This window comes from Mobula hypostoma, chromosome 11, assembly GCF_963921235.1.
Source record: "Mobula hypostoma chromosome 11, sMobHyp1.1, whole genome shotgun sequence".
Lineage (NCBI taxonomy): Eukaryota > Metazoa > Chordata > Chondrichthyes > Myliobatiformes > Myliobatidae > Mobula > Mobula hypostoma.
Genome location: NC_086107.1, coordinates 105977367 through 105997869, shown reverse-complemented (window position 1 = coordinate 105997869; position 20503 = coordinate 105977367). Strand labels below are relative to the sequence as shown.

Here is a 20503-nt window from a genome sequence, read left to right as displayed (position 1 = left end):
GGTGGCTGGAAATGGAGCGATCGTAAAACGCCATAGGATTCAGAAGGAAATTAAAATTGCTTGGCCGAGATTTGTACCAAAGATGCCAGAGAGAAATCTGGTCAGAAATCTCATCAGAAATGTTCCTTAAATTGGTATTATAGTGAGTACCCTATAAGGCCATAAGATATAGGAGCAGAATTAGGCCATTCAGCCCATTGAATCTGCTCTGTCATCTAATTACGGTTGATTTTTATCAACTCCATTTACCCTCCTTTTCCCTATAAGCCTTAGCCTCCCTACCAATCAAAAACCTATCAATCTCTGCCTTAAATGTATCTTCTTGTAGAGGCAGACAAATTAGTGTCATTTAAGAAACTCTAATATAGACACATGGATGATAGAAAAATGGAGGGTTATGTAGGAGGAAAGGGTTAGATTGATCTTAGGGTAGGTTAAAAGGTTGGCACAACATTGTGGGCTGAAGGGCCTGTACTGTGCTGTACTGTTTTCAAAGTTCAAACTAAATTTTAATATTAAAGTACATATATGTCATCATATACAACCCTGAGTTTCTTTTTCTTGTGGGCATACTCAATAAATCTATAGAATATTAGCCATAACAGAATCAATGAAAAACCTCCAAACGAGGACATTCAACCAGAGTGCAGAAGACAACAACCTATGCAAATACAAAAAGAAGAAATAATAATAATAAAGAAGTAAGCAATAAGTATTGAGTACTTGAGATAAGAGTCCTTGAAAGTGAGTCTGTAGGTCGTGGGAACATTTCAATGATGGAGCAAGTGAAGTTGAGTGATGCTCATTGTTCTTTGGCCAAAGAAATTCCTCCTCATCTCCATCCTAATTGGACATGCTTTTATTCTGAGGCTGTGCCCTCTGGTCTTAGACTCCCCCGTCATAGGAAACATCCACTTTGTCGAGACCTTTCAATATTCGATAGGTTTCAACGAGGTTGCCCCTCATTCTTCTGAGTTCCAGTGAGTAGAGGCCCAGAGCCATCAAACCCTCCTCATATGACAAGCTTTTCAATCCTGGAATCATGTTCCTGAACCTCCTTTGGGCCCTCTCCAATGTCAGCACATCCATTCTTAGATATCTAAGTTACTTTGAATCCACAAACTACAGACTCACTTTTAAGGACTCTATAACTCATGTTCTCAGTATTATTTATCTCATTATTTGCACAACTTGTCCTCTTGTGTACACTGGTTGTTGGTCAGTCGTTGTTTATGCATAGTTTCCCATTAATTCTATTGTGTTTCTTTATTTTCCTGTAAATGCCTAAAAGAAAATGAATCTCGGTAGTACATGATAATGATGTACTTTGACAATAAGCTTACTTTGACTTTGAGACACACAAGATGCTGGAATCTGGAGCAATGGAAAACAATACTTTGCACAGCATCTGTGGGGAGAAAGGAATTGTCAGAATTTTGGGTCAAAACTATGGGTCAGAGTCCGCTAGTCACTGATCAGGCAGCCTGGTATCATAAGATGTAGGAGTAGAATTAGGCCATTTGGCCCATTGAGTCTTCTCTGTCATTTTGTCATGGTTGATGCATTTCCCTCTTAGCCCCAATCTCCTGCCTTCTCCTCATATCCCTTCATGCCCTGACTAATCAAGAACCTGTCAAGCTTAGCCTTAAATACACCCAATGATTTGGCCTCCACAGCCGCCCGTGGCAACGAATTCCACAGAGTTGCCACCCTCTGGCTAAAGAAATTTCTCCTTATCTCTGTTCTAAATGGACGTCCCTCTATTCTAAGCTGTGTCCTCTGGTCTTAGTCTCCCACACCGTATGAAACATCCTCTCCACATCCACTCTATCACATTCATTTGAGAAATAGCTGTCTTCCCACACTTCCGATCACCACAACACAACTATAAAGGGTAACTTCCAAACTAATGGCATGAATTCCGACTCTCCTCTCACCCCTTCTCTTCTCCTAACCTGTCTATCCCCTCCCTCCTCTTTCCCTTTCACCATTGGTCCACTCTCCCCTCCTATCAGATTCCTTCTTCTTCAGCCCTTTACCTTTTCCACCTATCACCTCCCAGTTTCTTACTTCATCACCACCCTCCGCCCCACCACCCACCTACCTTCCCCTCAACTGGCTTCACCTACCATCTTCTGGCTTGTACTCCAGTTAATGTTTCGGGTCGAGACCCTTCATTGGAACTGGAAAGGAAGGAAGGAAGAAGCCTATCACTTGCCAGCTTGTACTCCTTCCCCTCCAACCTCGCATCTTATTATTCTGGATTCCTCCCCCTTCCTCTCCAGTCCTGATGAAGGGTCTTGCCCCAAAATGTTGGCTCTTTATTCCTTTCCATAGATGCTGACTGACCTGCTGAGTTCATCCAGCATTTTGTGTGTGTGTTACTCTGGATTTCCAACATCTGTAGAGTGTCTTATATTTACAACTACAAAAGGAAAGCTTTAAAGAAAATTCCTTGTTCAAGTATTCCATAGTTTTAGATAAGAGGAGGGGTTGGCGGTGGGAGGGGGAATGGATTGTTTTAAACAGAATGGAAATATGTCTTTGTGACATGTACTAGCCAGGTCCTGATGGAGTGTACTGTTCCTTTTGAACACAGCACCTACATTCCAATTTCATGTGAAGTTTTCCATCCATGAAAGCTGTTTAGTTTACTCTGAAGGCACTCTGCTGTGATCTATGGTGTCCTGGTCCCCTTTCCCCTTCAATCTGTCATGTTCACCACTAACAAGCCTCGAGTCACACAGCAACTGTGCGTTAATCTCGACTCCTGCCGTTCCCCCGGTGTGTGGTCTCACTCCACTTGCACATTTTGTCCTGACATAAAACTCTCACGGCAGCCCTCATTTACGTGGCGCAGAGGAAGGAAAATGCATCGTGGCTTCATCTGTGCACCATCTGGGGACTTGTGCCTTATGGACTAGGCTCCGTCAGTGATAAAGCTGTGGGTTCAAGAGCACGATACAATAAGCAACTGTAGGAACAGTGGATAAAACTGTGGTCACTCCATTAATGACCTTTTGGTTAATATTAGAGGTCCATGGTATGAAAATGGTTGGGAACCCCTGCACTGTCGGGATTTGACGGCATTGGAGAAGGTGGAGAGGAGAGTTAAGGCATTACCAGCACGTATGCATCACAGTTATGCGACTAGCTAGAACGGGGTTGTCTTCTTTGCGTTAGAGGAGAACGGGTGGGAGGGGACAGTGACTAAACTTACACCAAGAGGTTTAAAGACTAAGACTTAGTGGATGATATCTTCAGAATCAGGTTTAATATCACTGGTATAACGTTGTGAAATTTGTTGTCTTTGTGGCAGCAGTACAATGCAATACATAATAATAGAGAAAAAACATGTGTAAGGGGGGTTTGACTTTTATGTTACTGCGGAGGCTAATTAAAATGGCGTCTTTGTTATGTTAATCTGGGGAATGCGGCTTTGTTGTGTTAAACGCTGAGAAAGTTTGCGCTAGCAGCTTGTTTTGGTTTAGAGTGTGATAAAAATATATTATTAACCAATTGGGATAGTTGTTATGGTTTTGGTGTATTTGAAGATACTGTATGCGCGGGGTTTGGGGGCAGAAGGCGGGAGAGCGAGACAGAGGATGGACGATGTGCTGTGATGTCCGCTAACGAGATCGGACCCCGAGCGGGACGTTCGGCGAGGAGACGGAGACGGACTCCTGTGGAGCATCTGGTCGACCACCGTTGTTGGTCCCAGGTGGCCGGTCGAGGTGGTCCAAGGGGGTCGCAGGGTGAAGAAGAAGGTCCTTGAGCTCCAACTGTTTTGTGCACGAAGAGATTGAACTTTGATAAGTGTGGCGCCTTTCATTTTCCTTTCATATTTTATTCTCTCTTAATTATATAGTTCCAGTAATATCTATAAACTGTAAATCGTATCTGGTGTATTGTCTGTTATTTGTGCGGGGTGGGGTACATCACACAGCATCCACACAAACGAATTATCCAGTTTGGCGGGGCCGAGGCTGTTTCCCTAGACGACAGCGAGCCGAGCGACCCTGAGGGTGGCCGGGGGGGGGGGGGGGCTACACATGAATTAAAAGTATATGTGTTTTAAATAATTAAATTAAATAAGTAGTGCAAAAATAGAAATAAAAAAGTAGTGAGGTGGTGTTCATGGGTTCAATGTCCATTCAGTAAATCAGATGGCAGAGGGAAAGAAGCTGTTCCTGAATTGTTGAGTGTGTGCCTTCAGGCTTGTGTTGGGCATGTGGCCAAGTGGTTAAGGCATTCCTCTAGTGATCTGAAGGTTGCTAGTTTGAGCCTCAGCTGTGGGCAGCGTGTTTGTGTCCTTGAGCAAGGCACTTAATCACACATTGCTGTAGTGTCTGTGTGAGGAGTGGTGCCCCACACAGACTTCCAATCTGCGCCTTGTAAGGCATGAAAATGCCCAACGCAGGCCTCTCATGGTCTGAGTCGACATTCCCCCTTCAGGCTTCATTACCTTCGTCTTGATGGTAGCAATGAGAAGAGGGCATGTCCTGGGAGATGGGGGTCCTCAATGATGGATTCCACCTTTTTGAGCCATCGATCCTTGAAGATGTCCTGGAGGCTATGATGTAGCTCATGATGGAGCTGACTAAGTTTACAACTCTCTGCAGCATATTTCGCTCCTGTGGTGTAGCGCCGCCCCTCATACCAGATGATGTAAAAGGATAATTGCTGATTGAAAATATGGTTGATCCAGATAGGGTTGACAAGAGGGGGAGCTTTCCTCCAGTGGCAACATATACCCAGTGGCCACTTTATTAACTACTCCTGTGCATCTGCTCATTAATGCAAATATCTAATCAGCCAATCATGTGGCAGCAACTCAATGCATAAAAGCACGCAGGCCTGGTCAAGAGGTTCAGTTGTTGTTCAGACCAAACATCAGAATGGGGGAAGAAATGTGATCTAAGTGACTTTGATGGTGGAGTGATTGTTGGTGCCAGACGGGATGGTTTGAGTACCTCAGAAACTGCTGATCTCCTGAGATTTTCATGCACATCATTCCCTAGAGTTTGCAGAGAATGGCGCAAAAATCCAAAAAAAAAACTCTAGTGAGTAGCAGTTCTGTGGGTGAAAATGCCTTGTTAATGAGAGAGGTCAGTGGAGAATGGTTCAAGCTGACGGGAAGGCAGCAATAACTCTAATAACCAGCAACGATGTGCAGAAGAGCATCTCTGAATGTACAACGGGTCAAACGTGAAAGTAGATAAGCTACAGTAACAGAAGACCACAAAGATACACTCAGTGACTACTTTATTAGGTACAGAAGGTAGCTCATAAAATGGCCACTAGGTGTATACAAAAGCTACAGCAAACTCTCAGGTCAACAGAAAAAGTCATTGGCTGCAGACTACTATCTCTGCAGGGTGTGTATGTGTCCAAGACAATGAAGTGGGCAGGAAAAATCATTGAGAACACTACCCACCCTGCAAACTGCCTTTTCCAAAAACTCCCTTCTCTAAAGCGTTATAGGGCTATTAGAAAAAAAATCACAGCATCTAAAAACTTTCTTCCCCTAGATCTGATCAACCATTCTGGTTATATATCCCACCCTCTCTATCTATTCCTGTCATTGCACCGTAGATACTCTGAGAAATGTCTCGGCCCAAAACATCGACTGTTTATTCATTTCCATAGATGCTGCCTGGCCTGCTGAGTTCCTCCAGCATTTTGTTTGTGCCACTTTTAAAATGCTGTTTACATTGCAAATACATGTTGGTAATTATGCATACTTATTCCATATCCTTACTTTAATCTCTAATTTTATTTATATAACTATTCTTTGTAATTGTTGAATTTTTTTTGTTTTTGCATGTTGCACCCTCCGCAATGCACCACAGCAAATTGCTAATATGTATAAATTATATTTGCTTATTTATTTATTAATTGATTACTTAGAGATACAGCATGGAACCAGGTACCTCCTATTTATACCCATGTGACCGTAAACTACTAAACAGTACGTCTTTGAAATGTGGAATGAAACTGGAGCACCCAGGGGAAACCCATGGGAAGAAAGTACAATTTTTTTTACAGATAGCGGCTGGAATTGAACCCCAGGTTACTAGTAGTGCTACGTTAACCGCTAATGCATAAAATGAATCTCAGTGTTGTATATACTGACGTGCTTTGATAATAAATTTACTTTGAACTTTGACCCTTCGTCCTTGATCTTGAACCAAGTCACTTATGTCTCGTTCTGAGCACCGTTGGAGCTCCCTATATCAATGGGAGAGGGAAGCAAAGTCTTTAAATAAATGAATGCAAACTTGATCTATCTTAAAACCATTGAATGGGGGCTTCAATGGGTGTTTTAATCCAACAGATCGAAAAAACACTTTGATTAGCCGTGCCCCACAAGGACCAGGATCTGGACAAATTGGGATTAGTTTCAATAGCCCTGCATATTCAACCAAACATTAAGTGCTGGTGGAAGATCATCAAGTTGGTGAAAGATGTACTTTGGTCTGCCCAAAACTGATTGATCTTCCAACACAGCGAGGTGTCTGTAAGGGAATGCTGTCAACTGGCACACTCCGGCCTGTTGGGGTGCATGCTGAGGGATACACTGAAGTCGGTGTAACCAACACAAAGTTATATCGTGTGGGAAGGACTGCAGTCTGGGCTTCTTCAGCCATGACACATTGAGTTCAAAGTTCAAAGTAAATTTATCGTCGAGGTACACATATGTCAGTGTATACTACCCTGAGATTCATGTTTTGCAGCCGTTCGCAGTAGAACAAAGAAATACAATAGAATCAATGAAAAGCTACACACAAACGAAGACTGACAAACAACTAATGTACAAAAGAAGACAGACTGGGTAAGTGCAATGAATAACTAAATAATTAACACTAAGATCATGAGTTGTAGAATCTTTGAATGTGAATCCATAGGTTGTGGAATCAGTTCAGAGTTATCCGCAGTGGTTCTGGAGCCTGATGGTTGAAGGCGGTGTGGGACCTACGGTTCCTGTATCTCCTTCCCGATGGCAGCAGCGAGAAGAGAGCATGGCCTTCGATGGGGGTCCTTGATGACAGATGCTGCTTTCTTGTGGCAGGGCTCCTTGTAGATGGGTACAATGGTGGGGAAGGCATTGCCTGTGGTGGCCTGGGCTGTATCCACCCCATTTTGTAGGCTTTTCCACTGAAGGGCATTGGTGTATCCATACCAGGCTGTGATGCAGCACGGATACGCTCCATTGCGTAGCTGTCGAAGTGTCAAAGTTTTCAGTGACATGCCAAATCTCCACAAACTTTGAAGTAAGTAGAGGCTCTGTCATTCTTTCTTTGCTATGGCAATTATGTGTCTATCCCAGGACAGATCCGTGGATGTGATAACAGCAAGGAATTTAAAGTTACTGACCCTTGCAACATCTGTATAAAAACATCTGAAACACAAGAGGTAGTGTATTGCTCAAAGAAGCCCACATGGGTGGCCATGGTGCTCTGTGTACAGAACGTGCTCACGTTACTTACTAATATATAAAACTGGCGATACTATGAATGTATAGACCGATCAACACTTTGAGTATATTACTTTACTTCATTGTCGCCAAACAATTGATACTAGAGCGTACAATTATCACAGCGATATTTGATTCTGCACTTCGCGCTCCCTGGAGTACAAATCAATAGTAAATAGTAAAATTTTAAATCATAAATCATAAATACAACATAGAAAAGTGGAAAATAAGGTCGTGCAAAAAAAAAAAAAAACGAGAGGCAGGTCCAGATATTTGGAGGGTACGGCCCAGATCCGGGTCAGGATCCGTTCAGCAGTCTTATCACAGTTGGAAAGAAGCTGTTCCCAAATCTGGCCGTATGAGTCTTCAAGCTCCTGAGCCTTCTCCCGGAGGGAAGAGGGATGAAAATTGTGTTGGCTGGGTGGGTCGTGTCCTTGATTATCCTGGCAGCACTGCTCCGACAGCGTGCGGTGTAAAGTGAGTCCAAGGACGAAAAATTGGCTTGTGTGATGTGCTGGGCTGTGTATTCTGTTTTTCATATTTCTTATATTTTATAAATAAAGTTTTAAAAAGTTTAAAAAGTTTTAAAAGTAAAATTTGCATGAATTCAAAGGGTCGAATTAGCCTTCTGCACTGTAAACTCTCTTTAAAGATAACTACTTGACCACTTGATCTTGTTCCCCCATTTAAGAAGACCATGGCTTGACATGGAATTGGAAATTCTATGGAACAGCCTTTAAATATTTGTAGTACTTAAGGAGAGGTAATTGATTCTATGGTCAGAACGGATCAGAGCTGCTACGTGTCACCGTTTACAATACATTCCACACCATCACTTTCTTTTTTATTAAGTGGAATTTTCTGTACTCTGCAAATGAAGCCTAATTTCAACAAAATGTTTTCTTTTTACACTGTTAGTTTCTTCAAGATGGTCCCAGCAGGGACTTAAAATTGCAGCCCTGGGAGACGTTCGGTAATCCCATGATTGCACCCGGCAGCGGAAAGATCCGTGACTTTGGTGGACACAGATGAGAAGAAGAATTCTTTCACACTTTTTGTTAACATCAAAGTGAGGGTGAGTCCATCGGAAGTGGATGGGCGGTGAGAGGGACTATCATACACTGTACAGAATGAGAGTAAAGCTCCATCTAACTGTCCCATCAAACACCTATATGATGGATAGAATACGGGTGAGACCATAAGACATAGGAGCAGAATTAGGCCTTTTGGTCCATTGAGTCTGCTCTGCCATTCAATCATGGCTGATTTATTTTCTCTCTCAACGCCATTCTCCTGCCTTCACCCTGTTACCTTTACTAATTAAGAACCTATCAACTTCAACTTTAAATATACCCAAAGACTTGGCCCCCACAGACGTCAATGGCAATTAATTCCACAGTTTCACCACCCCCTGGATAAAGAAGTTCCTCCTCATTTCTGTTCCAAGGGGATGTCCTTGTATTCTGAGGCTGTGCCCTCTGGTCCTAGACTCTCCCACTATCGGAAACATCCCCGAATCCATCAGATCTTTATCTTTGTGTAATTCAAGCTCATCTTCATCTGAGCTTGGACATTCATCTTTATGCTCTATAGACTGTTTGGGCATGGGAGATATTACATCATGAAGAAGCCAATGTGCAACATTACACAGTGAAAGGCAGGCTAAGACAATAGAGGTCAATATTGCTCTGCTGCAAAACAGCACCGTCCTCTCCAAAGTCAGCCTATCACCCTCTATACTTTCCTCCAACCATCTTAAATTTAGGCCCCTTGTTATTAATCATTTCTATCCTGGGGAAAAATAAATTACCTGGCTGTCCATTCTATCTATGCCTCTTATCATCTTGTACATCTCTATCAAGTCACCTCTCATCCTCCTTCACTCCCTAGCTCGCTTAACCTTTCTTATAAGGAACGTTATCTAGCAAAAATTGGCACCATATCCAGAGATGTTCAGTGGTGACTGAAAGAGGGATGATTAAGGAGCATTGTCGGAGGGAATTCCAGAGCTTGGGGCACGGGTGACTGAAGACAAGATGGTGGTGTTGTCGCAGGACGATGAGGAGGGCTGGGCTGGAGGAACATAGAGACCACAGACGGTTCTAGGATTGGAGGAGGTTGCAGAGTTAGGGTGAGGTAACTAAGGGAGACAAGGGGGAAGTTAAAAGCATGGATGATAATTTTAAAAGCAAGGCTTTGCTCAACCCAGAACTAGTGAAGGTCACGATGAATGGTCCTTGGTGCTGAGAAGTTGGGGTTGCCATGGTCTTATATTTGTGGAGACAGGAGAGAGTCAGAATATTCGAGTACAGAGGTGATAACAACTTACAAAGTGAGATGTCCTGTCCCATTCTAAACTTGGGTGTAAGTAAAGGCCACCTGGATGAGTAGACTGAGCGCTTTGTGCCCTGGTCCCAGCAGGACACACCTCCAGGACTCAAGGGCCTAAATTATAGGGAGAGATTGTGCAGGCTAGATCTTATTCACCGGAGCGTGGGTCCGAGAAATGACCTTATAGAGATATATAAAGTCATAAGAGGAAATGTACACCATCATTTTTCCATGGAAGGGGGTAAAAGATTTAAAGGAGGCTAAAGGTTTAAAAGAGACCAGAGGGGCAGCTTCTTCACCCAGAGGATGGTATGCACTGTGTAGCGAAACCTCAAGATGCCAGGTGACGTCTTTGGGGCAGGTACAATTGCAACATTTAAAAGACGCTATCAAAGATTTGGACAGGAAAGGTTAGAGGGATGTGGACCAAACATAGACAGATATGTCTGCTTCAGGTTCTCAAGGTGCAGGGGAAGGAGCTGTGTAGGGATTGCTAATCGGGAGTACCTGAAAAGATGAGGCTACATTAGAAGGTGCCAGACCACTGTCTCATTCAGTGACATGAGCCTCTGGGCTGCACTTCAATTAAATCCCCAGACCTTGGCTTCACCTCCAGGGCTTGTTCCCCAATAAACTTTAACATGGGATTAATGAGTTTTGACTTCACTTTGAAGTTTCCCCCAGGATAGTTTTGCCAGATTAATGTACATCCCTCCCACCGTTGCCAACTCTTCCCCTCAACATTCCTCACTCCACTCAGACCACGTTTCCTTCCTCATTCCAAGGTTCCTCCCACCATGTCTCTCCACCCTGAGGGAGCTCTCAGGATAATTATGAATTGGCAGGAGGAGAAGATGGCGGCGCAATGTAGCTCACAGCGGCCACTCCGGTGGTGATGTCTGTTATTTGTCAAGTAGGGTGCTGTGCACAATCCTGATCTGATGGAGACGGACGTGAGAGCACGGAGGAACAGCTGGAGAAACTTCTGAAATGCCTGCTTCGCTGCTGCTGCTACTGTGTGATCCAGAATCTCCGGAGGGGAAGGCCCCGAGTCCTCGGCTTTGCCTGTTGCTTGGCGGCCGGGGCGGGGTCGAAGCGCTCGGCAGAGATGGTGCTCGGTGCTCGGTGTCGGAAATGAATAAACAGTCGATGTTACAAAAAGGAACAGCGTGCATAACTGTAGTAACTTCCATCCCCCATCCCTTCCACACTCCCCCACCTTTTTATTTTGACTTTTTAGCTCCTCCTCTCCAGTTCTGATGAAGGATTTCGGCTCGGAATGTTGACCGGTGGTAGGTTAATTAGTAAAATTAAATTGTCCTGTGATTAGAATAGGATTAAATTGGGGGTTTCTGGGCAGCATCTGAAGGTCCAGAAGGGCCTGTTTCCATGCTGTATCTCAATAAATCAATAAGGGAAAGCTTAGAGAAATGTGACCGGGTGAAACATAATCTGCGACAGCCCTGCTGGCCACTACACTGTATAAAGCTCCATGTTGGCTCTGTTCTTGGCTCCCTCCTCTTACAATGTGCACTGGTAACATTGATACCAACTCTCTTCCACTTGCCCTAAGTCTCACCTACTGATAGTTTCCTACGACAGAGGAGACCATTCAGCCCATTGAGAGTACACTAGCTCTCACAGCAATCCCATCAGTCCCCTTCCCTACCTACACATATCACTCACTTACACTAAAGGTTATTTTTTTCTAAGTAACTGACCTTTGGTCAACCGGAGAACCATGGAGAGTGTGGAAACTCCACAAAGGCAGCACCTCAGGTCAGCATTGAAATTAGATCGCACCGCTCCTGCCACCATCTTTTGGTTCACTTTCCCTATAATTCCTCACTCTACTCTCGCTCCGGAATTTCCCTGCCTTGTCCATCCACCCAGTGGGACGTCCAGTCCACGTGTCCCTGAAGTGCCTCAGTGTTCACTCTGGTCTTCACGGACACCATGGCCTAGCCTAAGAGAGAGCCAGTTCTCGTATCTCCCACCTGACACTGACTCACGGTTGTCGAAATGGGATTGAGAGGAGAATTTTTCTTTATTTATTCATTTTTTGGGGGACCTGGACAAGATTGGCATTTACTGAGCTTTGCCAATGGTCATCTTCCTGAGTGGCATGTGAGGTAAATTAAGAGGCAATCTCATTGGTGGGTTTGGAGTCACATGTAGAAGGTATACGAAATTATAAGGGGTATAGGTGGGGTAAATGTGAGCAGGCTTTTTCCACTGAGGTTTGGTGAGACTAGAACTAGAGGTCATGGGTTAAGGGTGAAAGGTGCGATGTTTAAGGGGAACATGAGGGGGAACTTCTTCACTCAGAGGGTGGTGAGAGTGTGAAATGAGCTGCCAGCAGAAGTGGTGGGTGCAGGTTTGATTTCACGATTTAAGAGAAATTTGGATAGGTACATGGATGGGAGGAGCATGGAGGCCCATGGTCCGGGTTCAGTCCAATGGGAGTAGGCAGAATACCATGTCGGCACAGACTTGGCAGATTAATGGCTTGGCACGGACTAGATGGGTCGAATGGCCACAAGAACCCCTTTCTGACCCCAATGCCTGTCTCCCTCACTCGAAGAACTGTAAGAATTTGAGACGACAGCCGCCACCTTCTTCTTAGGGACAATTAACGATGGGTAACAAAGCCTGATATTTGCCACCGATGTCCCCGACTCACGGGAATACTGTCAGAAATTTACCCAAATGTTCCCTGCTCCAGTGTACTTTGTCTTTTCAAATGCCTTGAAAGCAGCCAGAGATCCCACCCACCCGGTCATTCTCTCTTCCCCCCCTCCTATCAGGCAGAAGGTACAAAGACTAAGAACACGTACCTCTGGGCTGAAGGTCAGATTCCATCCTGCTGTTATAAGACCTCCCATACCATCATCATTATCATTATGTGCCGTGTCATATGACGTGGGCGACATTAATCATTCCATGACCATGGCTTTTCTTGGCAAAGTTTTCTACAGAAGTAGTTTGCCATTGCCTTCTTCTGGGCAGTGTCTTTACAAGATGGGAGACCCCAGCCATTATCAATACTCTTCAGAGATTGTCTGCCTGGTGTCAGTGGTCATATAACTAGGACTTGTGATATGCACCAGCTGCTCATACGACCATCCACCACCTGTTACCATGGCTTCACGTGACCCTGATCGTGGGGATAAGCAGGTGCTACATCTTGCCCAAGGCTAGCAGAGGGAAAGAGTGCCTTACACCTCCTTCAGTAGAGACGTATCTCCACCCATACCAGGGGTGGCAAATCCTTTCACAAATGTGCGCCCAAATTGGCAATAATCTTCCAAACAAAATTCTCTAGCATGCCACGGTAATTTTGAACAGACGTTATCATTCATTAGTGAATTAATGACAATAATTATGGAGATTTCCTGAGAAAACATCTCCTGTGGAAAAGAAACAAACACTGCTTCGCTTGACAGTGAAAATAATCATTTTGTATCTTTTTATTATGGGTGGTGTTTAAAGAATCGAGTGGGGGCACTGCATGCCATGTGCCAACAAGATGTTTGTGGGTGCCTTCTTGGGCATGCATTGATCTCTCCATGTACCTCATCATGACCCTTGCAGTTTGTCTGTTTACCTGCACAGCTCTTTCGTTGTAACCGTAACTCTATATTCTGCATTCTTGTTTCTTTTGCATAACCTTACTGTACTTACGTGCGGAGCGATCTGCCTGGATGGCAAACCAATGGTTTTCACTGCATTTTGGTACTTGCACCAATAATAAGCCAATTCAATCCAACATCAGGGACCTCCACAACCCAGGCCATGCTCTCTTCTTGTTGCTGCCTTCAGGAAGAAAGTACAGGAGCCTTAGGACTCTTCTGCAGTCTGGTTGAAAACCCTAGTTTGCTGATTATTCATTGATTCTCTTATAGTCACTACTCTTTGGATTTATTGAGTATGCCCGCAGGAAAATGAAACTCAGGGCTGAATATGGTAGCATGTGTATTTTGATAATGAATTTACTTTCAAATTTGTACTTTAATAAACCAATTACCAGTCATCTCCTTTGCTGCATTCTCCACAGTATCCACAGTTTCTGTCAGCCCAACAACCCCTGTTCATTTATTTCCATTGCTTCACCAGGGGGGGTTCATGATTTTCTGGATTTTCGTCTGCTGAATCATCTTGGCCGCTTTCTCCTCTCTGTGATGTGTGGGAGGACACATCTGACACTTCAGCGTCCTCTCACTCTCACACTGACCTGTTGCTTACCTGTGTCTGTTGCTAGGTTCAGTCGAGTCACACACAGTGCAAGTACACCGGCTCGTCCTAACCAACCATCAAACAACCGGTTTTGTACAGATCCTACACTAATCCCATTTATGCTCCCTATACTCTCACCAACTTGTGTATTTCAATAATATTTGAGTACACTTATATATGGGGATTCTTTAATTAAGCAGTCTTGTTCATTTAAATAATTAATTATGGGTTATATGTAAAAATACATTAATTGCATATGTCATCATGCTACCACGTGATACGTGTGCGCCTCGCTAAAAGTAAAGCTGAAGATACTCCCGTATTTCGGACTCCCCAGGTTTTCCTTTGAATTAATTTAATGTTTTGAAGTTACAAGACATAACACAATTGCCCCCCGATTCTGCCACCCACTCACACACTGGCCATGATTTACGGTGGCCAATTCGCCCACCAACCCACGCACCTAAATCACACGGGAGGAAAGCAGAGCATCTGGAGGAAACCCTATGTGGTCACAGAGAATATTAGAATCAGAATTAGGTTTAATATCACTGGCATAATATACAGAATTGTGCAAAAGTCTATATAGATATGTGTTCAATTAAGTAAGCAGTGCTAAAGTAGTGAGATAGTGTTCATGGGTTCAATGTCCATTCAGAAACCAGAAGGCAGAGGGGAAGAAACTGGTCCTAAAACGTTGAGTGTGTGTCTTCAGGCTTCCTCACCTCCTCCCTAAACACAAAATAATCTGCAAATGCTGGGGTCAAAGCAACACTCACAACACGCTGGAGGAACTCAGCAGGTCGGGCAGCATCCATGGAGATGATCAGTCAACGTTTCGGGACGGAACCCTTCGTCAGGACAGTCAGCGTTTCCATGGATGCTGCCCGACCTGCTGAGTTCCTCCAGCGTGTTGTGAGTGTTGCTTTCACCTCCTCCCTGATGGTAGCAATGAGAAGAGGACATGGCTTAGGTGATGAGAGTCCTTAAAGATGGACACTGCCTTCCTGAGGCATCACTCCTTAAAGATGCCCTGGATGCTGGAGAGGCTACTGGCCATGATGGAGCTGACTGAGTTTACAAATTTCTGCAGCTTATTTTGATCCTGTGCAATGCCCCCCGACCCCCTTCCAGACGGTGATGCAGCCAGTTAGAATGCTGTCCATGGTTCATCTGTAGAAATGTGCACTTTGGTGACATACCAAATCTCCTCAAACTCCTAATGAAATATAGCCACTGTTGTGCTATTTTTGTAGCTGCATCAATATGTTAGGCCCAGATTAGATCCTCAGAGATATTGACACCCAGGGACTTGAAATTTTTTTAGCCAGAGGGTGGTGAATCTATGGAATTTGTTGCCACGGGCGGCAGTGGAGGCCAAGTCATTGGGTGTATTTAAGGCCATTGGGTGTATTGATAGGTATCTGAGTAGCCAGGGCATCAAAGGTTATGGTGAGAAGGCGGGGGAATGGGACTAAATGGGAGAATGGATCAACTCATGGTAAAATGGCGGAGCAGACAATAGGCCGAATGGCCGACTTCTGCTCCTTTGTCTTGTGGTCTTATGGTCTTACGGAAATTGCTCACTCTTTCCACTTCTGATCCCCCTATGAGGACTGGTGTGTTTTCCCTCCTCTTACCCTTTCTGAAGTCCACAATGAAACTCTACATGGACAGAACCCGTCAGTATTGTATCTAGGTCTTTGGACTCTGTAAGTGCCCCCCACTGCACTTCTTTAAACTGGTTGAGGATTTGGTGGACTCTGCCAGCTGTACTTTGAATTCTATTTGTTTCTCTCTCTCTCTTCCAGCCCCCAAAGAATTCATCGGATCAGCCGAGAAAGAAGGTCAGTACATCTGCCAAGAGTTTGTACACTGAAGGTTATAACAGTGCATGATGTGGAGAGCTAGTGAGTGGACAGGAAACGAGAAGCTAAGGACAGTGAGAGGGGCAGTGCCTAGGGGGATCTCATCTCAGCCAAGCATGAAGGGGTTGCCAAAGGGCACAGAGAGGGGGCAAGGGTGAGTGGGGTGAGAGCTAGGGACTGGGGTTGGGCAGGAGTTGGGACTTTGCTACCTCCTGTGAAGGGACAGTGTGTCAGCTTCCAAGTGCAGGTTGAGTGATGTATAAATCACCGGGGGAAGAAACTGCCAGCTACACTGGAAGAGAGAAAGTTTTCAAAGGGCAGTTAAAACCAGCTGATGTCATCACAACCGCACACTGAAACCACTGTCCTGTAATGATGCTACGTAATTCTCAAGATGACAGTCTTTCAATTCTCGCTAATCTCATATTGTGATCTTCAACTACCATCTAATTACTCAATGACGTGACCATATTATTCTGGAAGAGCTGACTTTCTCTGCTAAATGTCTTGACCTGTTGTCTGTTGGCTGAGATCATGTCGCACATGCTGTATTGTATGAAAACAGCAATCCCAGTCATTTGGCGCTAATTTAATAACAGAAACGCAATCCGTTTGACATAAACTCTCTCTTCTGCCTCTGACGTCACCCTGGCCTCCATTCGACTCCTGCTGATTGTAGACTGGCCAATTTGCAGCCCATTGTTCCTGCACCAGCTCCTTAGCAGACCTGCAAGACGTCCTCCTTGTCAAAATTATTCCCACAGAACTGGTTACATTCTGATAACCAAATTTCTTTTCCTGTTTTTTCATGATGCAGTTGTTCTCCATCTCTTGGCACTTACCAGGGTCCTTTCCCACACAAACACACTGACCGTCTTGGGGGACTGTACCACACACACACTGACCCTCACTAGCAGACAGGTCCCACACACACTGCCCCTCACTGGGGGAACAGGTCACACACACACACTGACCCTCACTGGGAGAACAGGTCACACACACACTGACCCTCACTGGGGGAACAGGTCACACACACACTGACCCTCACTGGGGGAACAGGTCACACACATACTGACCCTCACTGGGGGAACAGGTCTCACACACACACTGACCCTCACTGGGGGAACAGGTCACACACACACTAACCCTCACTGGGGGAACAGGTCCCACACACACACACTGACCCTCACTGGGGGAACAGGTCACACACACACTGACCCTCACTGGGGGAACAGGTCACACACACACACACTGACCCTCACTGGGGGAACAGGTCACACACACACACACTGACCGTCACTGGGGGAACAGGTCTCACACACACACTGACCCTCACTGGGGGAACAGGTCACACACACACACACACTGACCCTCACTGGGGGATGGGTCACACACACACACACTGACCCTCACTATGGGAACAGGTCCCACACACACTGACCCTCACTGGGGGACAGGTCCCACACACACACACTGACCCTCACTGGGGAAACAGGTCACACACACACTGACCCTCACTGGGGGAACAGGTCCCACACACACACTGACCCTCAGTGGGGGAACAGGTCACACACACACTGACCCTCACTGGGGTAACAGGTCACACACACACACACTGACCCTCATTGGGGGAACAGATCCCACACACACACACTGACCCTCACTGGGGGAACAGGTCACACACACACACACACTGACCCTCACTGGGGGAACAGGTCACACACACACTGACCCTCACTGGGGGAACAGGTCACACACACACAGTGACCCTCACTGTGAGACAATCCCACACACTGACTTCCCAGTGGCCCATGCCTCCAGCAATAAGGAAATGAAGGATCCCAAATTCCCCTCCCAATCCTGGGATATGCAGCCAATGTTAAATCATGACCATGACCCAGCTGTAAGCAGCTCCTTCAACACAGAGGCGCAGCTCTTGTCTGCCCTGGAGACTGAAACGACCTGGTCATTACTGTCATCTTCTCGCACTCAGTGACCACTTTATGCGGTACACCTGGGCACCTGCTCGTTTAATGCCAATATCTAATCAGCCAATCATGGCACAACAACTCAATGCATAAACACATGCAGTGAAGGTCAAGAGGTTCAGTTGTTGTTCGGACCAGTCATCAGCATGGGGAAGATACGTGATCTCAGTGATTGTTGGTACCAGATGGGGTGGTTTGAGTATCTCAAAAACTGCTGATCTCCTGGGATTTTCACACACAGAAGTCTCTAGAGCAGGGGTTCCCAAATTCCCAACCTTTTTATGGTTATGGGCCCCTACCATTAACCGAGGGTCTGGGAACCCCTGTTCTAGAGTTTACAGAGATTAGTGCAAAGAACAGAAAAAAAACCAAGCGAGCGGCAGATCTGTGGAAGAAAACACCTTGTTAATGAGAGAGGTCAGAGGAGAATGGCCAGGCAGGAGACAGTAACTCAAATAATGACACGTTACAACAGTGGTGTACAGAAGAGCATCTCTGAACGCACAACATGTCAAACCTTGAAGTGGACGGGCTACAGCAGTGGAAGACCATGAACCTACACTCAGTGGCCACTTTATTAGGTACAGGGGGTAGCTAATAAAGAGACCACTGGATGTATTTAACAAGGTAAAGCAGGCATGGTTGGCATTAGGGTAGGGGTGCAGATCCCAGTTACATTGTGTAGATTGGTTGCTCATTAACCCAGAGCACTTTCTTATTTCCTGTAGAAACCTTCATGGGCACGCAGTCGGCAAACAACTTTGTGAGGAGAAAGAGACATGCCTATGGGTGCTACCACCACGTACCATCGTACGAGAGGTAGGGCCTGACACACCCTTCCCTCTCTGTTTTGAAGCCCCTGACAATTTATTACTGTCCCAGTGACATCCCCAGGAATTTCCTTGTTGGGGGGCATCATTCCAACGTCTTGTCATCGGTCCACTCTTCTCTCCTATCAGATTCCTTCTTCTCCGGTCCTTCACCTTTCCTCCTCACCTGGTTTCACCTATTACCTGCCAGCTAGTCCTCCTTCCCCTCCCCCCACCCTACCTTTTCACTCTCCCTTCCTTTCCAGTCCTGAAGAAGGATCTCTGGGCCAAGCCGTCGACTGTTTATTCATTTCCGTGGATGCTGCCCGACCTGCTGAGTTCCTCCAGCGTTTTGTGTGCGTTGTGTCATTCCAAACCTCAGGAGTGGTGATCCTTAGATCGTGGACCTGTGGGAGCCATTTCCCACACTCTGGTCCCGTATCCTAACACATCTTTATGAGGAGTAATTTTAAATTATTGCTAAGGTACTTCTATTGAATCAAAGGTGTTATATAGCCAAAGAACTTCCATATGTTTGATACAAAATACTCTGCAGATGCTGGGATCAAAGCAACACTCACAACACGCTGGAGGAACTTAGCAGGTCGGGCAGCATCCGTGGAAACGATCAGTCAATGTTTCGGGCTGGAACCCTTCGTCAGGACTGAATCCATATGTTTGACTCTTTTTGCTGATCTTAGCTCAATAGAGGGCACTCCCTGGAATCAACAGATTGTGGGTTTGAGTCCCACTCTGGAGACTTGATCAGAAAAAATAAGATTTAAGCTGTCAATGTTAGCACTGAAGGAGTGCTATACTGTAGAGGTGTGCTTTTTCAGACGAGATGTTAAAGAAAGACACTACAGCATACGCTCTGGGTGTGGATATGGAAGGTTAAAATGAGCTTTTGTTGGGAACATGGGATTTTGGTGTAAAAAGGGTGTTTGATATTCGGTGTGGACTTGATGAGCTAAAAGGCCCGTTTCTTGCTGACTGCAGCTCTGCCAAACACTGAGCGTGATTACAAAGAATCTCCTCCCCCACCCACTGTCAGAGCAGGCAGTGGTCAGATTGATGCAGTTACTGGAAATAGCAAATATGGCTTACCAGGGAAGGTGAGGCCGAATTATTGGGCTGTTGACCATAAGACATAGGAGCAGAATCAGGCCATTCGGCCCATTGCATCTGCTCTATCATTCCATCATGGCTGATTTGTTATCCCTCTCAACCCCATTTTTCTGCCTTCTCTCTTTGACACCTTTACCGATCAGAACCTATTAAACTCTGCATCAAGTATGACTTGTCCTCCACAGACTCACCACCGTCGTTCTGTTCTGGGTTCATATAGAAGTACCTCTGAAAGTGACACTCCTACTTCATCACCCTTTCAGACACTGAGTCCTACACTCTTCCACTATCGGAGATATCCACTCCATGCCTTTAGCCATTAGCCTTTTTACCCACACAACTCGCAACTGGTTCGGAAATCGGAAGATTTAGATTATGAGAACACTCAGTCCTTGTTTATTGTCATTTAGAAATGCATGCATTAAAAAATGACACAATGTTCCTCTGGTATGATATCACAAGAAACACAGGACAAACCAAGACTAAAACTGACAAAAACCACATAATTATAACATATAGTTACAACAGTGCAAAGCAATACTGTAATTTGATAAAGAGCAGACCATGGGCACAGTAAAAAAAAGTTTCAGAGTCCTGATAGCCTCATCATCTCACGCAGACGGCAGAAGGGAGAAACTCTCCCCGCCATGAACCTCCAAGCGCCGC

General features: G+C 45.3%; 1 protein-coding gene across 1 annotated transcript in view; it reads left to right on the top strand.

Moving 5' to 3' along the window:
* The window catches only part of LOC134353522 (endoplasmic reticulum resident protein 27), a 92420-nt gene that overhangs the window by 51392 nt on the left and 20525 nt on the right, over nucleotides 1-20503 (top strand). Inside the window, exons 8-10 of the mRNA XM_063061521.1 lie at nucleotides 8396-8552; nucleotides 15856-15891; nucleotides 18629-18719. Coding sequence (XP_062917591.1) covers nucleotides 8396-8509 — 114 coding nt within the window. The 3' untranslated portion in view covers nucleotides 8510-8552; nucleotides 15856-15891; nucleotides 18629-18719. The remainder of the gene's footprint in view (nucleotides 1-8395; nucleotides 8553-15855; nucleotides 15892-18628; nucleotides 18720-20503) is intronic.